This window comes from Bufo gargarizans, chromosome 6 (genome assembly GCF_014858855.1).
Source record: "Bufo gargarizans isolate SCDJY-AF-19 chromosome 6, ASM1485885v1, whole genome shotgun sequence".
NCBI lineage: Eukaryota > Metazoa > Chordata > Amphibia > Anura > Bufonidae > Bufo > Bufo gargarizans.
In genome coordinates, this window is record NC_058085.1 from 324441769 (window position 1) to 324462641 (window position 20873).

Below are 20873 nucleotides of genomic sequence, written 5' to 3' on the forward strand. Positions count from 1 at the left end.
ATTATTTCTCCTCCCCCCCCCCATCACTCTCATTATTTCTCCTCCCCCCCCCTCCCATCACTCTCATTATTTCTCCTCCCCCCCCCTCCCATCACTCTCATTATTTCTCCTCCCCCCCCCCCATCACTCTCATATTTCTCCTCCCCCCCCCTCCCATCACTCTCATTATTTCTCCTCCCCCCCCCCCTCCCATCACTCTCATTATTTCTCCTCCCCCCCCTCCCATCACTCTCATTATTTCTCCTCCCCCCCCCCCCCCATCACTCTCATTATTTCTCCTCCCCCCCCCCCCCCATCACTCTCATTATTTCTCCTCCCCCCCATCACTCTCATTATTTCTCCTCCCCCCCCCCCCCTCCCATCACTCTCATTTCCACCTCTAGTGTAGCGTGGCCGAGCTCTGTTCGATCCGCGGTACAGGAGCATTTGTTTCCTGTACCCGGCCGGACTGACAGGAAGTGCACACTAAGTGAGCACTTCCTGTCAGTCCGGCCGGGTACAGGAAACAAAAGCTCCTGTACCGCGGATCGAACAGAGCTCGGCCACGATACACTAACAGCACACAGCAGGCGCAGGCAGGCTCAGCCACTCAGGCGGCGCAGAATGAGGGGCGCCGCCAGCCGCCCGAAGTTTTTTTTTTTTAAACCGCAACGTGCGCCCCCTGCTGAATACAGGGGAGGGGGAGATGGAGGGGGCGGGGGCCCGCCCGCCCCGTGGGAAAACATAAGTGCCGCCTCGCCTGCCCATATTACATTGCGGGCTGTCGGCCGCCCGGCGCCCCTGTTGCTATGGCGCCCTGTGCGGCCGCACAGCCCGCACACCCCAAAGGCCGGCCCTGGGCGGGGCAGAGAACTATCATCTCCTGTGCCCGCCGTTGTATTCAACGGCAGAGCCGCAGCGGCGGGTCTAGTCGCAAATGGAGACTAGAGTGTCAAAGGGGTTTAAGGCCTCATGCACGTGTCCATGTCCGTATTGCAGGTCAACAATATACGGTCCACGGCTTTGTGCACACCGCATCACGGATGCAGACCCATTCACTTGAATGGGTCCACAATCCAGAATATGCAGAATGGAGGCACAGAATTACTTCAGAGTGCATCGGTGGGGATTCTATCCGTACCTCCACACTGCAAAAAAAGTTCTATTTTTTTGCGGTGTGGATTCAAGTTGAAAGGGTCTGGATCCGTCTGCGGCAGCCGCACGGATGGTGCCGGTGCAAATTGCCATGTGCATGAAGCCTAAGTTGTGGATTTTCCTCTGCAAATTTAAGTTCCATGGGAACTCCGCATACAGTGAATACACAGTTATATACTTACAAGTGCTCAAAGTATCACAACTTGGTGGAAATCTTCTGTTGGCTTTAGATCTGCAGGACTCATCGTTTTTCCTGTACTCTGTAATAACTTAAAAACTAATCTTGGCCCCCAAAAAAATGAAGACAAGCTCAAACAGTAAGAAAATACTCTTTACTATTATGGGAGTTAAATTAACCATTAATACATCATTTCTCGGTGTGTACAAAGTGCTGTAAGTAACATCTGTGTATTTTAGTGTATTACAAATGTATATATACTGTAGGTAAAACAAATTCTACTAAATAGATCAGTAAAATGTATGTTTTTACTCCTTCCCTACTGATGTCACTATATGTATGCAGTGCTAGAATGATATGTCTTTAATAAGCTTATATTGTGGAGCAGATTCTACTCCCGAGTGCTTCATGTAGGATATGTCAATGTGTCTCGGCTTGGTTAAAACCTCTTTATCACTGTTTTGAGAACAAAAGTATGTGACAAATAATAGTAAAAAAAAAAAAAAAAAGGAGAGAACAGAAAAGACATTACTATAATGCAGATGAATGCTGGGATTGTTGCTTAGTACTGTACATTATATACATTTCTGTGTAGTTTATACAGATACACAGAACGACTACAGCTCGTCCAGCCCTAATCCCTCACTGTGGGTGTACACAGCATTTATAGGATAAAGTCACCAGTTACAGTAATATCAGTTGTCCTCATATGACATATGGGTTACATATACAAGTTCTACAGTAATGTCACTTAGCTTTTTCTAGATGTCTGAATGCTAAAACTGCCTAGCTGTAAAGCAGTGCAGGACTGGGGGATATAGTGCAGCTTCACTGGGTACAAATGCCCTTTGTCAGCCCTGAAAAGCTCTTTGTGAGTTGTACTGGCAGCCATATTCATTGTTACACACAAGTAAGGAAATTTAGAATTTCTAATAACTTGGAAAAGGACAACACAATGGCCCACTTTTGCATTTACTGAGCAGTTTAATCCCCCCCCCCCCCAACTTTTCCCGCACCACAAGAGATTCTCCCTTAGGGATAGAAAACCTGCATATAAAAATAAGCAGCCCCCATGGAGAGACTCCTAGAGCTTCCTCAGGAGTCCCAGCAGTTTAAAAGGGTTTTTCTGAGATTTCCAGGACCCCCCCCTGTTTTGAGGAGGCAGGGGCGCTCCTGTGAGCTCCGCTGCCTTCTCGCAGCTTACCAAGCACAGCACCGTACATTGTATAGTGGCCGTGCTTGGTATTTCAGCTCAGCCCTATTCACTTGAATGGGACTGGGCTGTACTTAGGCCAAGTGACAGATGAACATGACAGCACTGGCATAGGAAAAGCAGAGAGAAGGCCGCTGCCTTCTCACACAGCTGGGTGTCAGACCCCCACCAGTCCTCTGGATAGGTCATCAGTAAAAAAAATCTCAGAAAACCCCTTTAACCATCTAACTGTTTTGCCGGAGTCCAGCTTCAGCAGTGGGAAAATTAGACAACTGGAGGGGGGAAAGACTGCTTTAGATGCTGCTATCCCCTGAATGGTGGCAGCTAGAAACATGCAACTGGTCCTGTTTGAAAGCTGGCTTTGATACAAGACCAAAATGACAGCTAAAGTCCAAGCAACAGAGGAGAAATCACTGTCAGGAATAATCGCGGGTAAAACCTGTTTTTACTTTCAGCTGTATTCACTGAATCCCAATTTCTATCAGTGATCTCTTCCCCTGTACTGGACATATTGCTGTCATTCTGGTATAGCCTGAAAGCTTGGAATATCAGCTTTCAAACAAGACCTAGCTGCTACCATTCAGGAGATAGCAGTATCTAAAGCAGCTCTCCCCCGTCCAGTTAGATACTTATTCCACTACTGGAGCTGGACTGGGGCAAAACAGTTAGGGGGTTAATTCTACCTGTGGAGTTGCATTTAATCTGGCTCCTTCAGATATCTGTTTGGTCCTGAGTTTATGGATTGCTATGCTGTTGGCCTGGCCTTGGTACACATGGTCATTGTGACATTGGATGCAACTAAGAGCAGCACAGAATGCATGTGGGCAAAATTTTCAGACAACTTGCAGGTTGCGCCAGGATGTGGTGACCTATCGAATTCTTGAAGCTTAACAATTAGGAGTGGATGTGAGGAAGACATGGATTTTTTTTAAAGGTTATAAACAGATGAACTTCTGAGGAAATAATGGAAAGCAGCAGTAGCAGCGTTTAATCCAATTATTGTAGGAAATATGTACAGCCAGGTTTTTAGTCCTTGCCCACGTAGAATTTATTGTGACTGCTTCTGTAGTCACCATACAGCTGTTGACTTAATGTTCAGCCCTTTGATTTAAGTCGTGGTTGATGGATATGAAATAGACTTCCATGCCATATGATGGGCGTTTTCTGTTTTGGGTTTTCCAGGTGGATTTTGCTGTTCAGTTCCTAGTCCCATATCAGCAATTCTCTAAATGGCACCAGATGTAGGGTAGGGAGACATCTAAAAGGCCTCCTGCGGCTTGCTCCTGCATTTCAGAAAGTTGTTGAGACCTAGGTATTGATTGAAAAGATCTAAAACTTGGTTTCATGTCCCCTTCTCCAACAATTTCATAAATAACTCCTTCAAATCAGGGTCATGGCACTCTAACAGAGCTCAGTTCCTAAAAAATCTTTGAGGGTCTTTTATTAAGACCAGCGTTTTTGACTTGGTTATCCAGTGGGGTGAGAAAGGAAGGACTTGTTTTTACATCCAGATTTCCTGCCCCTATTAGAGGTGTCTCTATAGTAGTGCTGTCGTGGGATCAAGAAAATCTAATACCCTTTTGAGTAAATAGTATTTTGGCGTAAACTGCTTTAAAAACTACATGCAAAAAATATACCGAAAATGTCACATTTTCTAGGTACTTCATTTGAAAGGTGATGAGAAAATTGGAGAACACTCCACATAACGTTAACACAGAGCACAATATTGTGAGGGTTTATTACCACTCTGCAGTATGTGAGAGCGGTATACGACGGGATAACTGTAGGGTAGTGCAGTAGAATCAATCCTGTTTTTTGGGAAAATGATTTCTGCTGTTCTGCAGGGACCCTGTCAAAATATACTTCTCTATAAAATGGACTCTTTAGGATTTCTCTAACTGGATATTTCAGTCTTTTCTGGAATTTCACCGTATGTCACCATTCACGCGATCTCAGGACGGCCGTGCCCGTGTTGCAGAAGACAAACAGCGGATCTGCATCTTCAATGTACACCCCACCTCGTGGTGCGTCCTTTTGACTTCAATGGTTCAGCGATCTGCAAGATGCGGCCAAAGATAAAACATGTCCTGTCTTCTCCGGCGCAGAGGCATGCACCTGGAAGCACACAGAAACACGCGGAAGGGCTTCTAGGTACGTGTCTCCAAGCCACAAAAGGTAGGACATTTTCTATCTTTGGCTGTATCTTGCGTATTGCAGACCCATTGAATGTACACGGCCGATGCCTGTGTTTTGTAGATTTGCGGTTTGCTGTCTGCAACGCGGTCATGTGAATGCAGCCTTAACTGTGGTTTCACTGTTTACGTCACTTACCTTGGTTCTTGTGGTTTCATGGCAGCTGCAATCTGACCGGACTTCCTGTCTTGTCTCTCTTTCATATCCCGTTCTTTGGCATTCTCTTCAGAATTCTGTAGAAAGTGGCAATAATTTTATCACAAACATTTTCAATGAAAATATATAGCTATCCACACTGTATAAATGCAGACTTGCAGTGTCTTTACCTGGAGATTTCACTATCCTACCTGGGTTCTTTCCCATGCTACTTGAGAAATTCTAAATCCTCAGGTGCTATATTACAACACACATTCATCATCTGACCACAGCTCTGTACAGTGTGTAGTGGTCGCTCCTGCTTACGGCAGCGCTGCAGTAACCAGGTACAGCCATTACATAATGTATGCTGGCACACAGAAGCTCCTGCAAACAGCTGATCTGATATTAATGCCCTAGTCTATCCAAAGGAAAGGTTATTAATATTAACAGTTTTTTTTGTGGCAAAAATGGCATGTATTTTTTATCATTTTTGTGGCATTCTGTTCTAAGATTTTAAACAGGCATCTTTAGGTGCCTATTACCGTATTTTTTGCCCCATAAGACACATTTCTTTCCCCCCAAAAGTGGGGGGAAAATGCCCTGATTAGAACCGGTGTATTGGGACGCGGTGATAATGCTATACTCACCTCTTCCTGGTACTCGGCGCTCTGCTGTGAAGGCTGCGCACATGTGAGGGCGAGTTGTGACCTCACACTGTGCGTGCCGCACACAGCAGACTGAAGAGGAGGATTACCGAGCGCAGGTGGTGAGGAGCAGCGCCGTCCGGAGCAGGAAAGGTAAGGCCCCTTTCACACGGGCGAGTATTCTGCGCGGATGCGATGCGTGGGTTGAACCCCATTCACTTCAATGGGGCTGTTCACATGACCAGTGATTTTCACGCATAAAAAAATAAACACTTATACTTACCTCCTTGGCAGCGATGCAGGCCTCTTCCGGCATGTGTCCCGCGCTGTATGGCTCAGGCGGCGCGATGACGTCATTGCGCCGCCTGCGCCGCCCTCTGATAGGCTGCCGGCCTAGTGCCTGCAGCCTATCAGAGGAAGGGAAAGGGACACGCCTCTCCCTCCCTTGCCTCAGCACAGTCATCTGTATCGCTGTCCTGAGGTCGGCGATACAGATGACTATGGAGATGCTTCCACAAAGCATTCATCTCCCTGTGCCCCGCCGCCCCCCCCCCCCCCCCCCCACTTCTGCTGGCCCCAGGGGGGGGGGGGCACTTGCCCCCCCCTTGCCCCTCCCTGCGGACGGGGGCTGGGGCAGAGGCATATGGGGGACTGAAGAGAGGCGCATGGGGCTCTTATCTGAGGTCTGATTGGGGGTCATTCATATTGGGGTCTAAGCTGAGGTCTGATTGGGGGTCTGATCTGAGGTCCAATTGGGGTCTTATTAACATTGGGGGTCTGATTGGTGGACTGACCTGAGGTGTAATCAAAAATATTTTTTTCTTATTGTCCCCCTCTAAAACCTAGGTGCGTCTTATGGGATGGAGCGTCTTATAGGGTGAAAAATACGGTAATTCATATTTAAGGGAAATATGCATGCTGTGTTTTGTAAAGAGCACTAAAAATGCACAATGCAACGCAAAAAGCACCATGAAAAAAAAAACACTTTGTAGTTTGTGGTGCATCAGATAATACACCACAGAATGTAAAGTAAGTAACATCTGGCCTAAAGATAAAATATGAAAAAAATGGCACCAAAATGCAGAGAAAACCGGTAAAAATGCTAAAAATTTATTGTGTGAAACCACTCAGCTCACACTTTCATGCTCAATGATTTTGTAAAAAAAGGCACAGTTTTTGTGGTAGTTTTTCAACCATAGCCAAAATTGAATTTAAAAGGAGAGGAAAACATAAAGGAAGGATTTGTACTTTTCCTTCCTGCTGGATCCACTCTTGGCTTAGGCTACAAAAACGACAGTCTTAAAGGGGTTCTCTGGGAATAATATAAAATGGCCATCAGCAACCTGTCCTAGAATGTGAGAAGGACTAGTTGCCACCACTTGCAGAGCTGCCTGCCTACGATATGCCATCATGGCCGAGTAGCCTGACACAGGGGCGTAGCTATAGGGGGTGCAGAGGTAGCAGTCGCTACCGGGCCCAGGAGCCTGAGGGGCCCCAAAGACCCTTGTACCACATGAGAAGACAACTGTTTTATAGAAGGTGCATGCTGGTCAAGTTACACCTCTGGCTGGAGGGAAGGTGTTAGGTCACCCTCACCCCTCAGCTCTGTTGGCAAACAGTCTTGCTGACATTCTAGGACAGGTTGGTGGTGGCCATTTTAAATCATTCCCAGTGAACCCCTTTAATAACAAACCAGTATTACAAGGTAGCTGTAATTCTGATGCATCTCCTGGAGTCCTGTGCGTCAGAAAGTAAATTCTGTGCCTGCAGGCAGGTGGAGCAGATTTTAGGAGTAATGTGAGCCAGTTTTCTGACACACAAAATAGTGCATGTAATAGGCAGCAGGTGACCTGTCCGTGGCCCATTCCCTCTCTCTCTGGGAACAAGTCTCAAAATATTGGTGAAAAAACGCAATTGTGACAAAATTTGCGACTTAAATGTGGTTTGGCAGGAAATATATTTTAGGTCAACAGAACATAATTAGTATTTCCTGGAAACCTCTCTAAACTTCAGAGGCAGCTTGCACAACAGGATCAGCCCCTCCACATACATTCTATATAATACACACCTGCTTTTTCTCATACATCTCATAATTATTTGCTTTTACTTCTTTAAGTTGTTCTTTGAGGCCGATGAGCGCATCTTGTTTGTCCTGAATATCTTTCTCCAAGAAATTCACTGCAAATTCAATTTCACGTTGCATCCTAGCTGGCACAAGATCCGTGTCAGATTCCTGTAATGGTGGTAAACACAGGGATCACATGAACCTCTGAAGAACAAAAGCATGCTTTATAGCATGACAGGCTGTGAAATGGTGCTCGAAATGTAAAATGGCTGCCGCATTACCATGAATTGCCAGGAAGCATCACTTCATGAGGTTTATTTTTACTACTTTAAAGGGGTTGTGTCACTTCAACAAATGGCATTTAGTAGGCACTTACTAATGTATTGTGATTGTCAATATTGCCTCCTTTGCTGGCTGGATTTAATTTTTTTTATTATACACTGCTTATTTTCATCATTACGACCACTATAGAAAAAAAGTACCAGCCTATGTGTGCTTCCACGGTCCTGGCTACCAGAGAGGACGGCACTTTTTCCCATAGTGTGTAATAATGGCCGCCGCTAATGGATTGCAGCGGTGGTCATAACCTCTTGATATAAGAAGTGTATAATGTGATGGAAAAATGAATCCAGCCAACAAAGGAAGCAATAAGGACAATCACAGTACATTAGTAAGTGCCTTGTATTAACTTTGTCTACATGATAAAAGCCACTTGCTGAAGTGAGACGACCCTTTAACTGTACTTTTTACATGATCTTTTACCATGGTAATGGATCATGTGATGACCGGAGTGACGTCACCACAGGTCCTGTTACTGCACACAGCTAAGATGAAGACAGAAGGAGATGCCGGCTGCGCGAGCAAGTGGATTAAGGTGAGTTAAAATGTTGTTATTATTTTTTTAACCCCTCCAGCGCTATTTTACTATGCATTCTGTATTCAGAATGCTATTATTTTCCCTTATAACCATGTTATAAGGGAAAATAATAATGATCGGGTCTCCATCCCGATCGTCTCCTAGCAACCGTGCGTGAAAATCGCACCACATCCACACTTGCTTGCGGATGCTTGAAATTTTCACGCAACCCCATTCATTTCTATGGGGCCTGCGTTACGTGATGTGTGAAAATCACCGCTCATGTGAACAGCCCCATAGAAATGAATGGGTCGGGATTCACGCATCACATCCGCGCGGGATACTCGTCCGTGTGAAAGGGGCCTTGAAGCGATTAGTGACATAAAGCATATTGTTAGAATATGTCATCATTTGATGATCGTTGGGGATCTGACCTCTTTGACCCTCAGTCTGTCAGTCGTGAGAATGAAGCAGCACCTTGACTGTGTGCAGAGAAAGACTTTCATTTTCAGTATAATTGGGTGTCCCAGGGGTGGACCATCGCCGATTAAAAAGCGATGAGATATTTTCTAAAGATATGCCATCAATTTATGAGACGTGAATACCCCTGTAAGTGTTATATAATGAAGATCTCTGATTGATATCAGAGAATGGGCATTCTTTTACAACCAGACATAATAATTCTAGGCACATAAATGCATAGAGTTTAAGAAACTCCTAAATTTCTGTTTGATGTTGGGGTTAGGTCCAACTAAATGTCCTCACTGCAAGTATGACATGCCTTCTGGAGATCAGTTGGCTGGATGTGATGTATACAATTATTTTAACATAGTGTATTCTGCTAATGTTGCCATTTGTTCATATACTGGGCTACATGAAGGACCTAACGATGACCAAGCTATACGGATGCTTTACGTGGCCTGGAAACTGATGCAATGCGCAGCACTGGCTGCATGAGAACAGCCTTACTAGGAGCGAATATGTGTCCAAAATAAACTGACAACTAAACTTGGAAAAGGAGGTCTACAGGATAAGAGTAGCTATGCCTAAATTTGAAAAATGATGGCTGCTTTTGACTGATTGTGCCGGTCTAGTGTCAAGAGAATTGATGGTATATTGTTTGAGCTATAACTCACAGACTGTGCGCTCTGTGGTTTGACGTGTGGTGGTAAGAGGGTCCATCTTCTTCCATGTATTTTGGAATGTGCCATAGTATGTATATTGTATGGTCTCACTCAGATGATATTTGTATATGATCAACATTCTGCTGTGGTTTGTGCTGAAAAAGTTGGGAGATGGACATGGACTTGAAAAACTCATGGATATTCTGGACTTTAAGGCTGGTGCACTTTTTCTTTTAATGCTGGTTATGCGGAGGGGGGATTATATTCTAAAATCTTTAATAGAGTAACAATTTAAAACAAAAGCCATAATACATCTCACAGCAAAGAGTTTTCTATGTTTCCCTTATTTCAAAAGGGGTTTTATTGATAAGAGAAACCCCCCTTTGTCTAGGCATTGGTGGGCTCCCAGGGGTCAGACCCCACTGATCCCTAAAAGGATGTAACTAATGAGAGAAGTGGTAACTCTATGCAGTATGTTAATGGCCACATAGTTTGCCACAAAAACAAAATGCACAGCCATTAAGAAAATTGCAAGAAGCTAGCACTGCTCTCATTAGTAATCTGCACAACCCTGCTGTGCTGGACCACACGGAGGCAGAGGCTATGTGACAGCACCCTAACATTGCACCCTACAATGCCGTAAGCGTACCTGTTCCAGCTGTGATTCGTCATGATGAGTGCATATCTCAGTAAAGATGTCGCTCATTCCATGTCTTGAATGTTGTCTGTAGATGTGCTCGGCTTCAATTTCAGCTTTGGCCGCCTACATGAAAAGCAACCGAATTGAGTCTTAAGGGTACTTTCACACTTGCGTTAAAGTTTTCCGTTATTGAGTTCCATCCCTGCCAGAATCCTCTGCCGCAAGTGTGAAAGTACCCTAAGATGATACATTCGTACATGGGTCATTATGGCCCAGATGTGGCAGATATATGGTGGTCTTTAGGCATGAAGTTATACTCAACGTAGCACTTTTCTGTATTGGATTAATGTGCAAATCACCTGCTGAAATGACTTATCAAAGAGATACTTCTTTACCTCAAGTTGTTGCGCTCTCATGAAAATCAGAGCATTTTCATTCCTTAACTGATGATTTTCTTCCTGAAGTTTGATGATATTATTCTGAGCTATGGCTAACTAAAAGACAAAAAAAAGAAAACATTTAAGATCCTACAGAACGAGCTGACCATTCACAAGCCAATCTCTAAAGTCTTATACGTTTTCCACACTTCCACTGCAGTCCCTGTGGTTTGTATCTGGCTAGGCCGCTGTGATGGCTAACCTCCGGCACTCCAGATGTGGTAAAACTACGACTCCCAAGATGTACACTTGCTTGGCTTTTTTCAGAACTTCATAGAAATGAATGGAGCATGCTGAGAGTCATAGTTTCACCACAGCTGGAGGTTAGCCATCACTGGGCTGCCATCCCCTGGAATCCTTATAAATAAGTGTCCAGAACACTTTATGTAGGACCCACTGTATAACCTCTCCTGACATTTCTGCTTTCTTAGCTACTTGCATTTCCCATGTACTAACAATTCTGAAGCAACTATTCTACATTACATGGTGGATGCAAGTAGTGGCTAAAACAGACATGTCAGGAGAGGTTACAGGTCCTAAAGCTTTTTACACCGCCGGATCATCACTAACGAGTGTTACTATGAACGCTTGTTAGCGATGATCTTTTCAATACTCGTCCATGTAAAGGGCCCCTTAGTGTACAACGCATACCACAGGCAGGGCACACAACTGAAATTGAGACTATGGATGGTTGGAAAGGGTCTGGTATTGAACAGTTTCCTAGTCCCTATTTTAACTACATTACCTCTTCAATAAGTTTTGCATTTGACTTCTCCAGTGTGTCAATTCTTGTGTGAAGACTGCTCACTGTGCCACTGCAAACAAGCGAGAAAACAGCTGTTACACTGCTATATTATTAGGATATAGGTGCTTAGGATATGCTTATTTGAGACAAAAAAAAAGAAATGACATAGCACTAAACCAAGAAGACGTAAAAGAAGGTATCAAGAGTGAAAGAATGACAGTCCCTATGAGACAGAGCTATTTTTGAGAGCAAAGTGTCAGGAAAGCTCATTCCTTGGCCTCTATAATCGATCCCCCAATCATCCAATAAACAAGCAAATGCTTGTTTCTCAGCTAATTTGCATCTCTTATCAGGGATGGGCTGCTGATAATCAATAAAACTGTGATAGCAATCATCCCTCTCCCATATACTTTGCATGGTGTAACACGGGTTTATCATTGATCAGCGCTTGTCTTGCCCGACCATTGGAAAGACGAATAGAGTCTTAAGACTCCTATGTTATATGGTGTTCACCAGGTTTTGATTTATTAGGCGACCTCTAAATGCTATTTTGCCCTTCAGGTGCAATGGAAACCTGTTAAAACAGAAAGGGCCATGATGCCAGTGTGAAGTGACATGTTTTTGCCTATCATGTTCGAGAAGACATACATGATATTTTCAGTCTCTTTTGTATGATATTGTTAGCGTTCTCCCGTGTGCAACTCCCAGACAATCAGGTTACGAAATCTTTAAAGAGGATCTATTACAAGATTTCACGGGACTAACTGCATAGATTATTAACCAGATTTCCCCATTTTCACCCAAGCATCCCCTCTGAAATGAGCATCGGAGCATTTCATGCTCAGATGCTCTCCCTTTCCCTGCGCTGAATTGCGCAGGGCAAAGGCTTTTTTGGGACATCCGGTGAGGTACTGGGCTCTCCATGGGGAAAACTAGGCAGTGCTAAAATATAAACAAACAGCCCTTGCCCTGTGCAATCCAACGCAGGGCAAGGGAGAGCATTGGAGCATGAAATGTCAGAGGGGCCGGAGGGGTGAAAATGGGGATATGTCTGGGTTTAGCTCTGAACCCGGACAACCCCTTAACGTGCCCTTTACACGGGCCGGGAAGCCCGCACATAATCGCTAATGAGCGACAGCATTGCCTGTAAGACTTTATATGCCGGGTGGCAGTCTCCACAAGGAGAAACACAATCCCGAGAACTAATATACTATTATTTATTGGTTGTTCTATATCATAGACATAATGAATACTGTTAATGATTGTCTTTTATGGTCAGCTACCGAGAATAGTGTAAATTGTTGGAAAAGAATGGAAATTTGTGGTTAGCACTGGTGCCTTGCAGCGCTGGGTTCGAATCCGACCAAGGTCAACATCTGCATGGAGTTTGTATGTTCTGCCCGTGTTTGCGTGGGTTTCCTCCGGGTTCTCCGGTTTCCTCCCACACTCCAAAAACATAATGATAGGGAATTAGATTGTGAGCCCCATTGGGGACAGTTGGATGCTAATGTCTGTAAAGCGCTGCGGAATATAGTAGCGCTATATAAGTGCATAAAATAAATAAATTGGTCGCCCACTTACTTCAGCTGTCTGTTAAGTTCTTCAACATAGTTTTTCTGGTCCAGTATTGCAGAAATGTGCACATTCCTTACAACGAGAGACATCAGTTACTGAACATTTCATTAATACAAATGTAAAAAAAAATTAGAAACTTGACAGAATGTGAAAAGTACAGACAGGGTCGGACTGGCCCACCAGAGGATCCTCCGGTGGGCTCAGGATCTGATTCCATAATGGGTCCCAAAGATCCAGAAGAAAACCCCATTTGGCTGCCTTTCAGCCAATCACTTGCCAGTTTAGTCTATTTCTTTGAGCTTAACCCGGACATACCCTTATTTTCACCCCATCTCATGCTCCGACGCGCTCCCTTACCCTCGCGCAGGGCAAGGTCTCTTTTGTTTTCAATAACACACGGCCGGGGGAGAAACTTCCACCCGGCAGTGTGTTTGGTGACGTCACCGACTCTGATGGGCGGGCTTTAGCGCTGCCCTACCCTTTTTACTGGCTAGGGCAGCGCTAAATCCCGCCCATCAGTGCCGGTGACGTCACTGGGCTTCCTGGCAGCCCCCTGGAGAGCCCCGGTATGTCACCGGATCTCCAAAAAATGCCTTTGCCCTGCGCGATTTAGCGTAGGGAAAAGGAGAGTATCGGAGCATGAACTGCTCCGATGCTCATGTCAGGGGGGCTGCCGGGGTAAGAATGGAGGTATGTCCAGGTTCAGCTCTGAACCCGGACAACCCCTTTAAGCTTTATTGATGATTTAAGGAGCTGGGCCTTGAGAATAATTTCCTCTGGTAGGCCCAAGGAACCCCAGTCCGACATTGAGTACAGATCATATCTACATTGGGCAAATATTACAGTTAAACAGGTTGTTCAGCTTTCAGCCATTTTAAAGGGGTTGGACACTTTCTGGTTACTGTTGCTCAATGTGTTTGTAAGATAATTATATGGCACTTACTAATATAGCTGTTACCACCAGTGGGTGGGACCCACTGGTCAAACCAGAGTGTGGATTCTCTGTGTCAACCAAGGGATGGCAGCCACTAACCCATAGGACTGGGATTAGCAACCTTCGGCACTCCAGCTCCTGTGAAACTACAACTCCCAGCATGCAAGCATGCTCGGCTGCTCTTCTAACTCCCATAGAAGTAAATGAAGCATTCTGGGAGTTGTAGTTTCTGAACAGCTGGAGTGCCGGAGGTTGCCGATCTCTGCATGTCTATTGCGTTATTCAGCACTCTCTCAGGATACAGGACAGAACGCAACAAGAGAGAAACTGAACCACCTACAGGATTAGCTAATATGGATGACGGCTGACTAACAGAGTCAGACAACAGGTAATGCTCCAATTGCTCAAGCAACAACCGCAGTTAGCGTGAACTGAGTCATAGCAGACATGGTGGTGAGCAGTGGTATTTGCTGGAGTAAAGACAGCAGCTGATAATGATGATTGTCAGAAGCAGAAGCTGAAGAGTGGTCCGAGAGAAGCCGGTATCAGATAGTAGCGTGGTACAGAGCATCAGACATGCTCAGGGTCAGACAGGTCCAGTAGTCGATGCAGGCGGCAGACATAGAGAATGGTCAAACACAAAAGATCATATCAAAACACCGATTTTATATTATTTATATTACTGATAACTCAACGCTCAGGCAACTTCCTGGAAAAGGAAGCTGCTATTTAACCTTGTAACCCCACCCAGTGGCCGTTCTGGGAGGCAGGAAGCACACGCCCCTGGAAGCATAAATGACAGGAAGCGGCGGGCACGCGCCCCTATGGGATGTCAGTATGGTATGGAGCACAGAGGCAGCATGCGCCTGCCACATCTGGTGGAGACAGCAGAAGGTGGCGAGGCAGGAGATATGACAGGAGAGACAGCGGGAGGTATGGCAGAAGGCCCAGACCTAACAATAGCCTTTAAAGAAATTATGTGCCATTTTCTATATTACCGCCAATCGTTTGCCAGGTCTTTTGGTATACACACAAAGGTCTTGTCCATAAAATGGCTGCTGATAGAGATGTGACCTCCGTGTGATATCTCCTCCATTCAAATGAGTTAAGTGCAGGCGCAGTGTGCCTGAATAAAAGAGACATCACATGGAAGTGATCTGCCCGGTCACATGGGCCTCCATTAGTGGACAGCAGAGAAGATTTGTCTAACAAGGGGGCATGGCTTATCCTTATCACATACAGCAAATGGCACAGAATATGCCATATAGTCATCTTACATACACACTAATCACAAGTATCCAGAAAGTGGCCAACCCCTTTAAGTGTAGGCAGCAGCACATTGTACGTGTTGAAAAAAATCATACTCATCTGCTTAATTCCGGCTCCCTTCACTGGACTTCTAGTCCCCAACCTGTAAACTTCTGGATGGACAGGGTCACATCTCCAAGTGGCACATCATTGCCGGGCACATGTCGCTTGGGATTGTGTCACCATTTAGGCCAGTCATTGGCTGCAGCGACAAGACGGGCACCAGTGAAGGGAGCTAAAACGGCGTTAAACAGTGAGAAGGACGAGGCGCTCCTGGAGCGCAGCTGCCTTCTCAAACAGCTGATCGGCGAGGGTCCCGGGTGTCGGACCAACACAGATCAGATGTTGATGATCTATCCAGAGGATAGATCATCAGTTTAAAAAAAATGCAGAACCCCTTTAAGTGATCTCCTATCCTGAGGACAGGAGGGACATCACTAGCTGATCAGCGTGGGTTTTAAACCCCGAACCCCTGCAAATCAGCTGTTTAGCAATAGCTCCGACACCATAAGAAGACACCTCTATTGAAGTCGATGGGAGCAGCGCTGCAGTGACAAGCTCAGTCCACTACAAAGTAGACAGAGTTGTCTGTTCCCAGCAGTGGAGCTACTGCTGAACAGCTGATTAGTGGACCCTTACTAATCAGCTAGTGATGGCCTATCTTGATAAAAATCACTTAATGTATGCTGGCAGTCCTCCAGACTAGTCCTTTGACCAACAAACAAACTCTATGATTCCATAACAACACAGGCATAGAAATATTACTTACTTTCCCTCTCTGTTATGATCGTCCTCTTCTGATTTGAGATATATGGAGAAATCAATCACTCCAACCTACAAAATATACAAATTAAATATGATGTTAGGGACCTTATAAAAGAGTATTCTAAAAAACAACTCTTTTTAGTAGATGTGTTGCGATCAGGAATCCAGGACTGTCTCACTGCAACCTGGTCACTTGTTTGTCATGGGGTTGACTAGCCAGAAGCTCCAGTGAAAGAGATCAAGTCTCCTGAGTAACACTGTGGCCACCCTGATTCCTGTTAAAAGTACCTACCCAAACAGATGCAGCCATCTGAAAATTACCAGCGCTCTTTCTGCGGGTCCCTTTAATAGAGATGGCAGCGCCAGGGCCGCTTCTAGGGGCGGGCGGGCCGGGCGGCCGCCCGGGGCGCTGTCAGAAGGGGGGCGCCGGCAGGGGCGCCCTCTTGTCGTTTCTCTGCCGTGCGCCCTGGCTCCCTCCCTCTGAGATCTCGCCTGCCCTGCGCCCGAGTGCCGAGTCCTCTTCAGACAGTGCCAGTACGTACGTGCGGGCGGCACTTACTGACGTCACGCGCCTGCTCCTCCCACTAGGCGGCGCAGGCGAGTGACGTACAGTGAGTGAGTGAGCGAGCGCCGCACTGCCTGCCTTACCGTCCTCCCTGAACCCCTGAGCAGTACTGCTACTGTCCTCCCTGAGCCCCTGAGCAGTACCAATGCTGAAAAGAAGCCTGCTGTGAGGCGAGTGATGGTCGGGGGGGGCATTAATTACAATGGGGGACGGGGGCCACTGTGGGAGACATACAAATGGGGGCCACTGTCACTGAGGGGGACATTAAGTTTAATAAGGATAATATAGCTGAGTTATATTACTCTGCCCATGCTCTGTATAATAATGTACCCATCTCTGATACCCCTTAGTTATATTACCCCGCTGGGGTAATATAACTAAGGGGTATCAGGGTACATTATTATACAGGGCAGGGTAATATAACTCAGGACTAGGCCTATCAGACATTATACAGTTATAATGACACCCACAGCAGCCTCCATTCTAAATAATGTCCATAGTGATCCTTATTAAAAATAATGTCCCCCCACAGGCAGGCTCTGCGGGCTGCGGCGCTCACTCACTGTACGTCATGCTCCACGTGACGTACAGTGAGTGAGGTGAGCACCGCCGCCCACAATGCCTGCCTGTTACCGCCCGCCCGGAGCAGTGCTGATAAAGAAGCCTACTGTGAGTGAAAGCCTGAGTCTGTGGGTCACTGGGTGCGTCACTGTGAGTGCGAGCCTGAGTCTGTGGGTCACTGGGTGCGTCACTGTGAGTGCGAGCCTGAGTCTGTGGGTCACTGGGTGCGTCACTGTGAGTGCGAGCCTGAGTCTGTGGGTCACTGGGTGCGTCACTGTGAGTGCGAGCCTGAGTCTGTGGGTCACTGGGTGCGTCACTGTGAGTGCGAGCCTGAGTCTGTGGGTCACTGGGTGCGTCACTGTGAGTGCGAGCCTGAGTCTGTGGGTCACTGGGTGCGTCACTGTGAGTGCGAGCCTGAGTCTGTGGGTCACTGGGTGCGTCACTGTGAGTGTGAGCCTGAGTCTGTGGGTCACTGGGTGCGTCACTGTGAGTGCGAGCCTGAGTCTGTGGGTCACTGGGTGCGTCACTGTGACCGTCCGTGCAATTTGGTTACACATTTTTTACAATGTATTTCATCGAGCAGTTTTGAAGGGGGGGGGGGGAGTTTTTTTGACACTCGCCCTGAGAGGAATTTTACCTAGAAACTGCACTGGGCAGCGCATCGGTGTGGCCACCTCTCCACTGAACATCGTTAAGTCTGCAGTGGCCATGAATCGCCAAACAGCAGACCCCTGTGCTCTCAATACCTCAGGTTCCGAGAGGTGTGATTCATAGCTATCAGGCATTTATGGCTATACCATACAGGCTTAAAATGAAAATACCCCTTGTACTATAATACAAGTACATACTGCAAGGATCAGCAAACTCCAGCCGTTCAGAAACTACAATTTCCAGAATGCTTCATTCACTTTTATGGGAGTTAGAAGAACAGCCAAGCCTATTTGCATGTTGGGAGTGGTAGTTTCACAGCAGCTGGAGGGCCGAGGGTTGCTGATCCCTGACATAGAGTGTTATGGGAAATCTCCCGACATACACAACAAACTCAACATACCCCACTTTAAACCATATACTGTCACTTATAGGGCGCATTTCTGTAGTGGCCAATGACTTTCCTGTAAGTAAAAAAATGGTGTACAGATATACTGCTGCTTAGCAAATGTCGAAAAGACACTCTTGGCATCAATAGACGTCTAAGGACCTCTTCGGGATATGGGCATATGTGTATATTTTCCAGTGCACGACCCTCTGTGGGGAGGAAGGCGGCTTACTATCCCAGTACTAATCATTTTATGTCATTTCAGAAATGTCTTCAGAATGTGGATAGCCCCTTTCAATTACACTTGCTACTCCTCTGCCTTTCCCTCCCACCCTGAACAGACTGATTGCTTGAAACAATGCAGAGGCTATATTCGCTTTGAAATGAATGGCAGTCCATGTAATACAGTCTGCCACGGCAAGAGCAGCTGCTGGTGGTGGCTCTCTTCTCTTGCTAACGTAGGCATGACCTTCTTTGATATCCATATTTCCTAATAGGATGACTGTATCAGATAACACTTTTTAAATAAAGTTCCCCTCTACGACCATTCATCTTTAGCGACTACTAAAGGTGGATTTAGCGGGCCAACTGAGGGGTGATTGTTGGGAAGGAAGCGTTCCTTCCTGACAGTCGGCTGCTCGTTCAGTGAAGGAGACAGCGGACTTACATGCATCTCCTTCACTGTATGAGAACGGGGATCGCTATTCTGATCCCTCGTCCTCCTACAGAATCATGGCTTCTGAGCAGCTGATCACTGTTTTGACACTACGCTCTGCTGCTCAGAAGCCATGATCAGTGGTGCCTGCATGAAGGACAGGGTCACCCGCTAAAAGAGCGCTTCACTCGTTCATCAGGTGATCAGCAGCACATTTAGACGGCCAGATGATCGGGAACGACTGTTAGCAGGAATCCACCTTAACGCTGGACTATACAGGTTTACTATAAATTGTTTTCTTCAGAATTCCACCTAAAGAAATAATATTATTTTACAGAATATGATTGTACTATAAAAATGTGGTAATAAATGGATGAATTACATGTATACATTTATATAACATACTTGCGAGTCCAGGTCTTCCCCTTTCACACAGAGATTGGCATCAATCACATTCAAGCCAACCAGAAGCCCAACTATAACAGTTCCTTCTTCTTCCATCATTACTGCATGATTTTCATAAAACTCACTGGAAAGAAAAAAAAGCTGTTAGTAATAGTCCTAAATCACAGTTCAGAATAGCATATATTGTAAATCAATGTGAAATCACAACTGTAATTTTTATATAGAAGTTTCCCCTAATTAGAGAAATATGACTTATCAACAGGATATGGTACAATGCAGCTTTACTCAAAATATAACCCGAGCTTCCCAATCTTCACTGAACATTTAATGCTCATCTTGCAAAATTCTTCCTTGTTTTTATATCGTAAAATCAGGAATTGTATCTGTGCGATTGGAGGTACCGACCTTAAAATATCTCTGCGCATGATCAGGCAACGCAGGTAGTCCGCTAGTTTCTTTTGCATCATTGATAACCGCAGCCAGGCTCTAGCTCGACCAAGGGGGGTTCTAAAATAGAAATGATACCCAGATACTGTACAGAAAATTGTTGATGCTGGGTATATGGTATATAGGTAATACAGTAGTAACAGGCTACCCAAAACATTAAAATTCCTTAGAGCAGCATTTTGCTCTACAACCAGGATGGGAGGTAACTCCAATTCCAACTTTTAACTCTTTGACTGTTGCAGTCTGTGACCACAGCATGATCAAAGGGGATTTCACCCTCTGATTGAGTCCCAGTGATCTGATCGGAGGCTGGGTTAGCCCTCTGCAGTCAGCCCTGGGGACCTGGAATGAACCCGAAGTCTGTAAATTCAGGAATCCTGCCGTTAGGGCACACTAGTGTTGCCCTAACAGCAACTGCCATAGAGACAAAGAGCATAATGTACTGTATTAGCATACCGGAGTATGAGAAGGCATTCTAAGTTTAAAATAGTTTGGTAAAACAGAAATTCCTTTATGGGATTATAAAAAAATATAATACATTTTTTAAAAATAAAAATAAATAAATAAAAATAATAATAGGCAATTATTTTTCATTAAATAGCTTTCATTGCATATACCGTACTTGCATACTACGTACAAGCAAAAACTGTACTTATTAGGTATTCACATGACTGAAATAACCTGAAAAACTAATTTAATGGATTATTCAGTGGGAAATATGTATAGTATAAACAATAAAGTAAAAAAAACTATAAATTTCAAAGCAATTAATACAGTGTCTTGAAAATATATTAATACTCCAGGAACTTTTCCACATTTTTCCATGTTACACCCACAAACAAATGTATTTTATTGGCATTTTATGTGATAGACCAACACAAGTATCAAGTATGCGAGAAGCGAAAAGAAACTGATACATGTTTTAAATTTTTTTCAATAAAAATCTGGAAGGTGTGACGTGCATTTCTATTCAGCCCCCCTGAGTCAATACTTTGTACGACCACCTTTCGCTGCAATTACAGTTGCAAATCTTTTGCGGTATGTCTCTACCAGTTTGCAAGTCTAGAGGCTGAAATTTTTGCCCATTCTTCTTTTCAAAATAGCTCAGTCAGATTGGATGGAGAGAGTCTGTGAACAGCAATTTTCAAGTCTTGCCACAGATTCTCAATGGGATTTAGGTCTGAACTCTGGCTAGGCCATTCTAACACATGACTATGTTTTAATCTAAACCATTCCCTTGTAGCTCTGGCATTAT

The 20873-nt window shown here is 45.2% G+C and overlaps 1 protein-coding gene across 1 annotated transcript in view; it reads right to left on the reverse strand.

The window, feature by feature from the left end:
* Positions 1–1578: 1578 nt before the first annotated feature.
* The window catches only part of LOC122941646 (RUN and FYVE domain-containing protein 2-like), a 32441-nt gene continuing 13146 nt past the window's right edge, over positions 1579–20873 (reverse strand). Inside the window, exons 5-14 of the mRNA XM_044299052.1 lie at positions 19577–19678; positions 19172–19295; positions 15954–16018; positions 12949–13014; positions 11368–11437; positions 10581–10679; positions 10195–10308; positions 7569–7733; positions 4857–4951; positions 1579–1768 (exon numbers count right to left, since the gene is read on the reverse strand). Coding sequence (XP_044154987.1) covers positions 1660–1768; positions 4857–4951; positions 7569–7733; positions 10195–10308; positions 10581–10679; positions 11368–11437; positions 12949–13014; positions 15954–16018; positions 19172–19295; positions 19577–19678 — 1009 coding nt within the window. The 3' untranslated portion in view covers positions 1579–1659. The remainder of the gene's footprint in view (positions 1769–4856; positions 4952–7568; positions 7734–10194; positions 10309–10580; positions 10680–11367; positions 11438–12948; positions 13015–15953; positions 16019–19171; positions 19296–19576; positions 19679–20873) is intronic.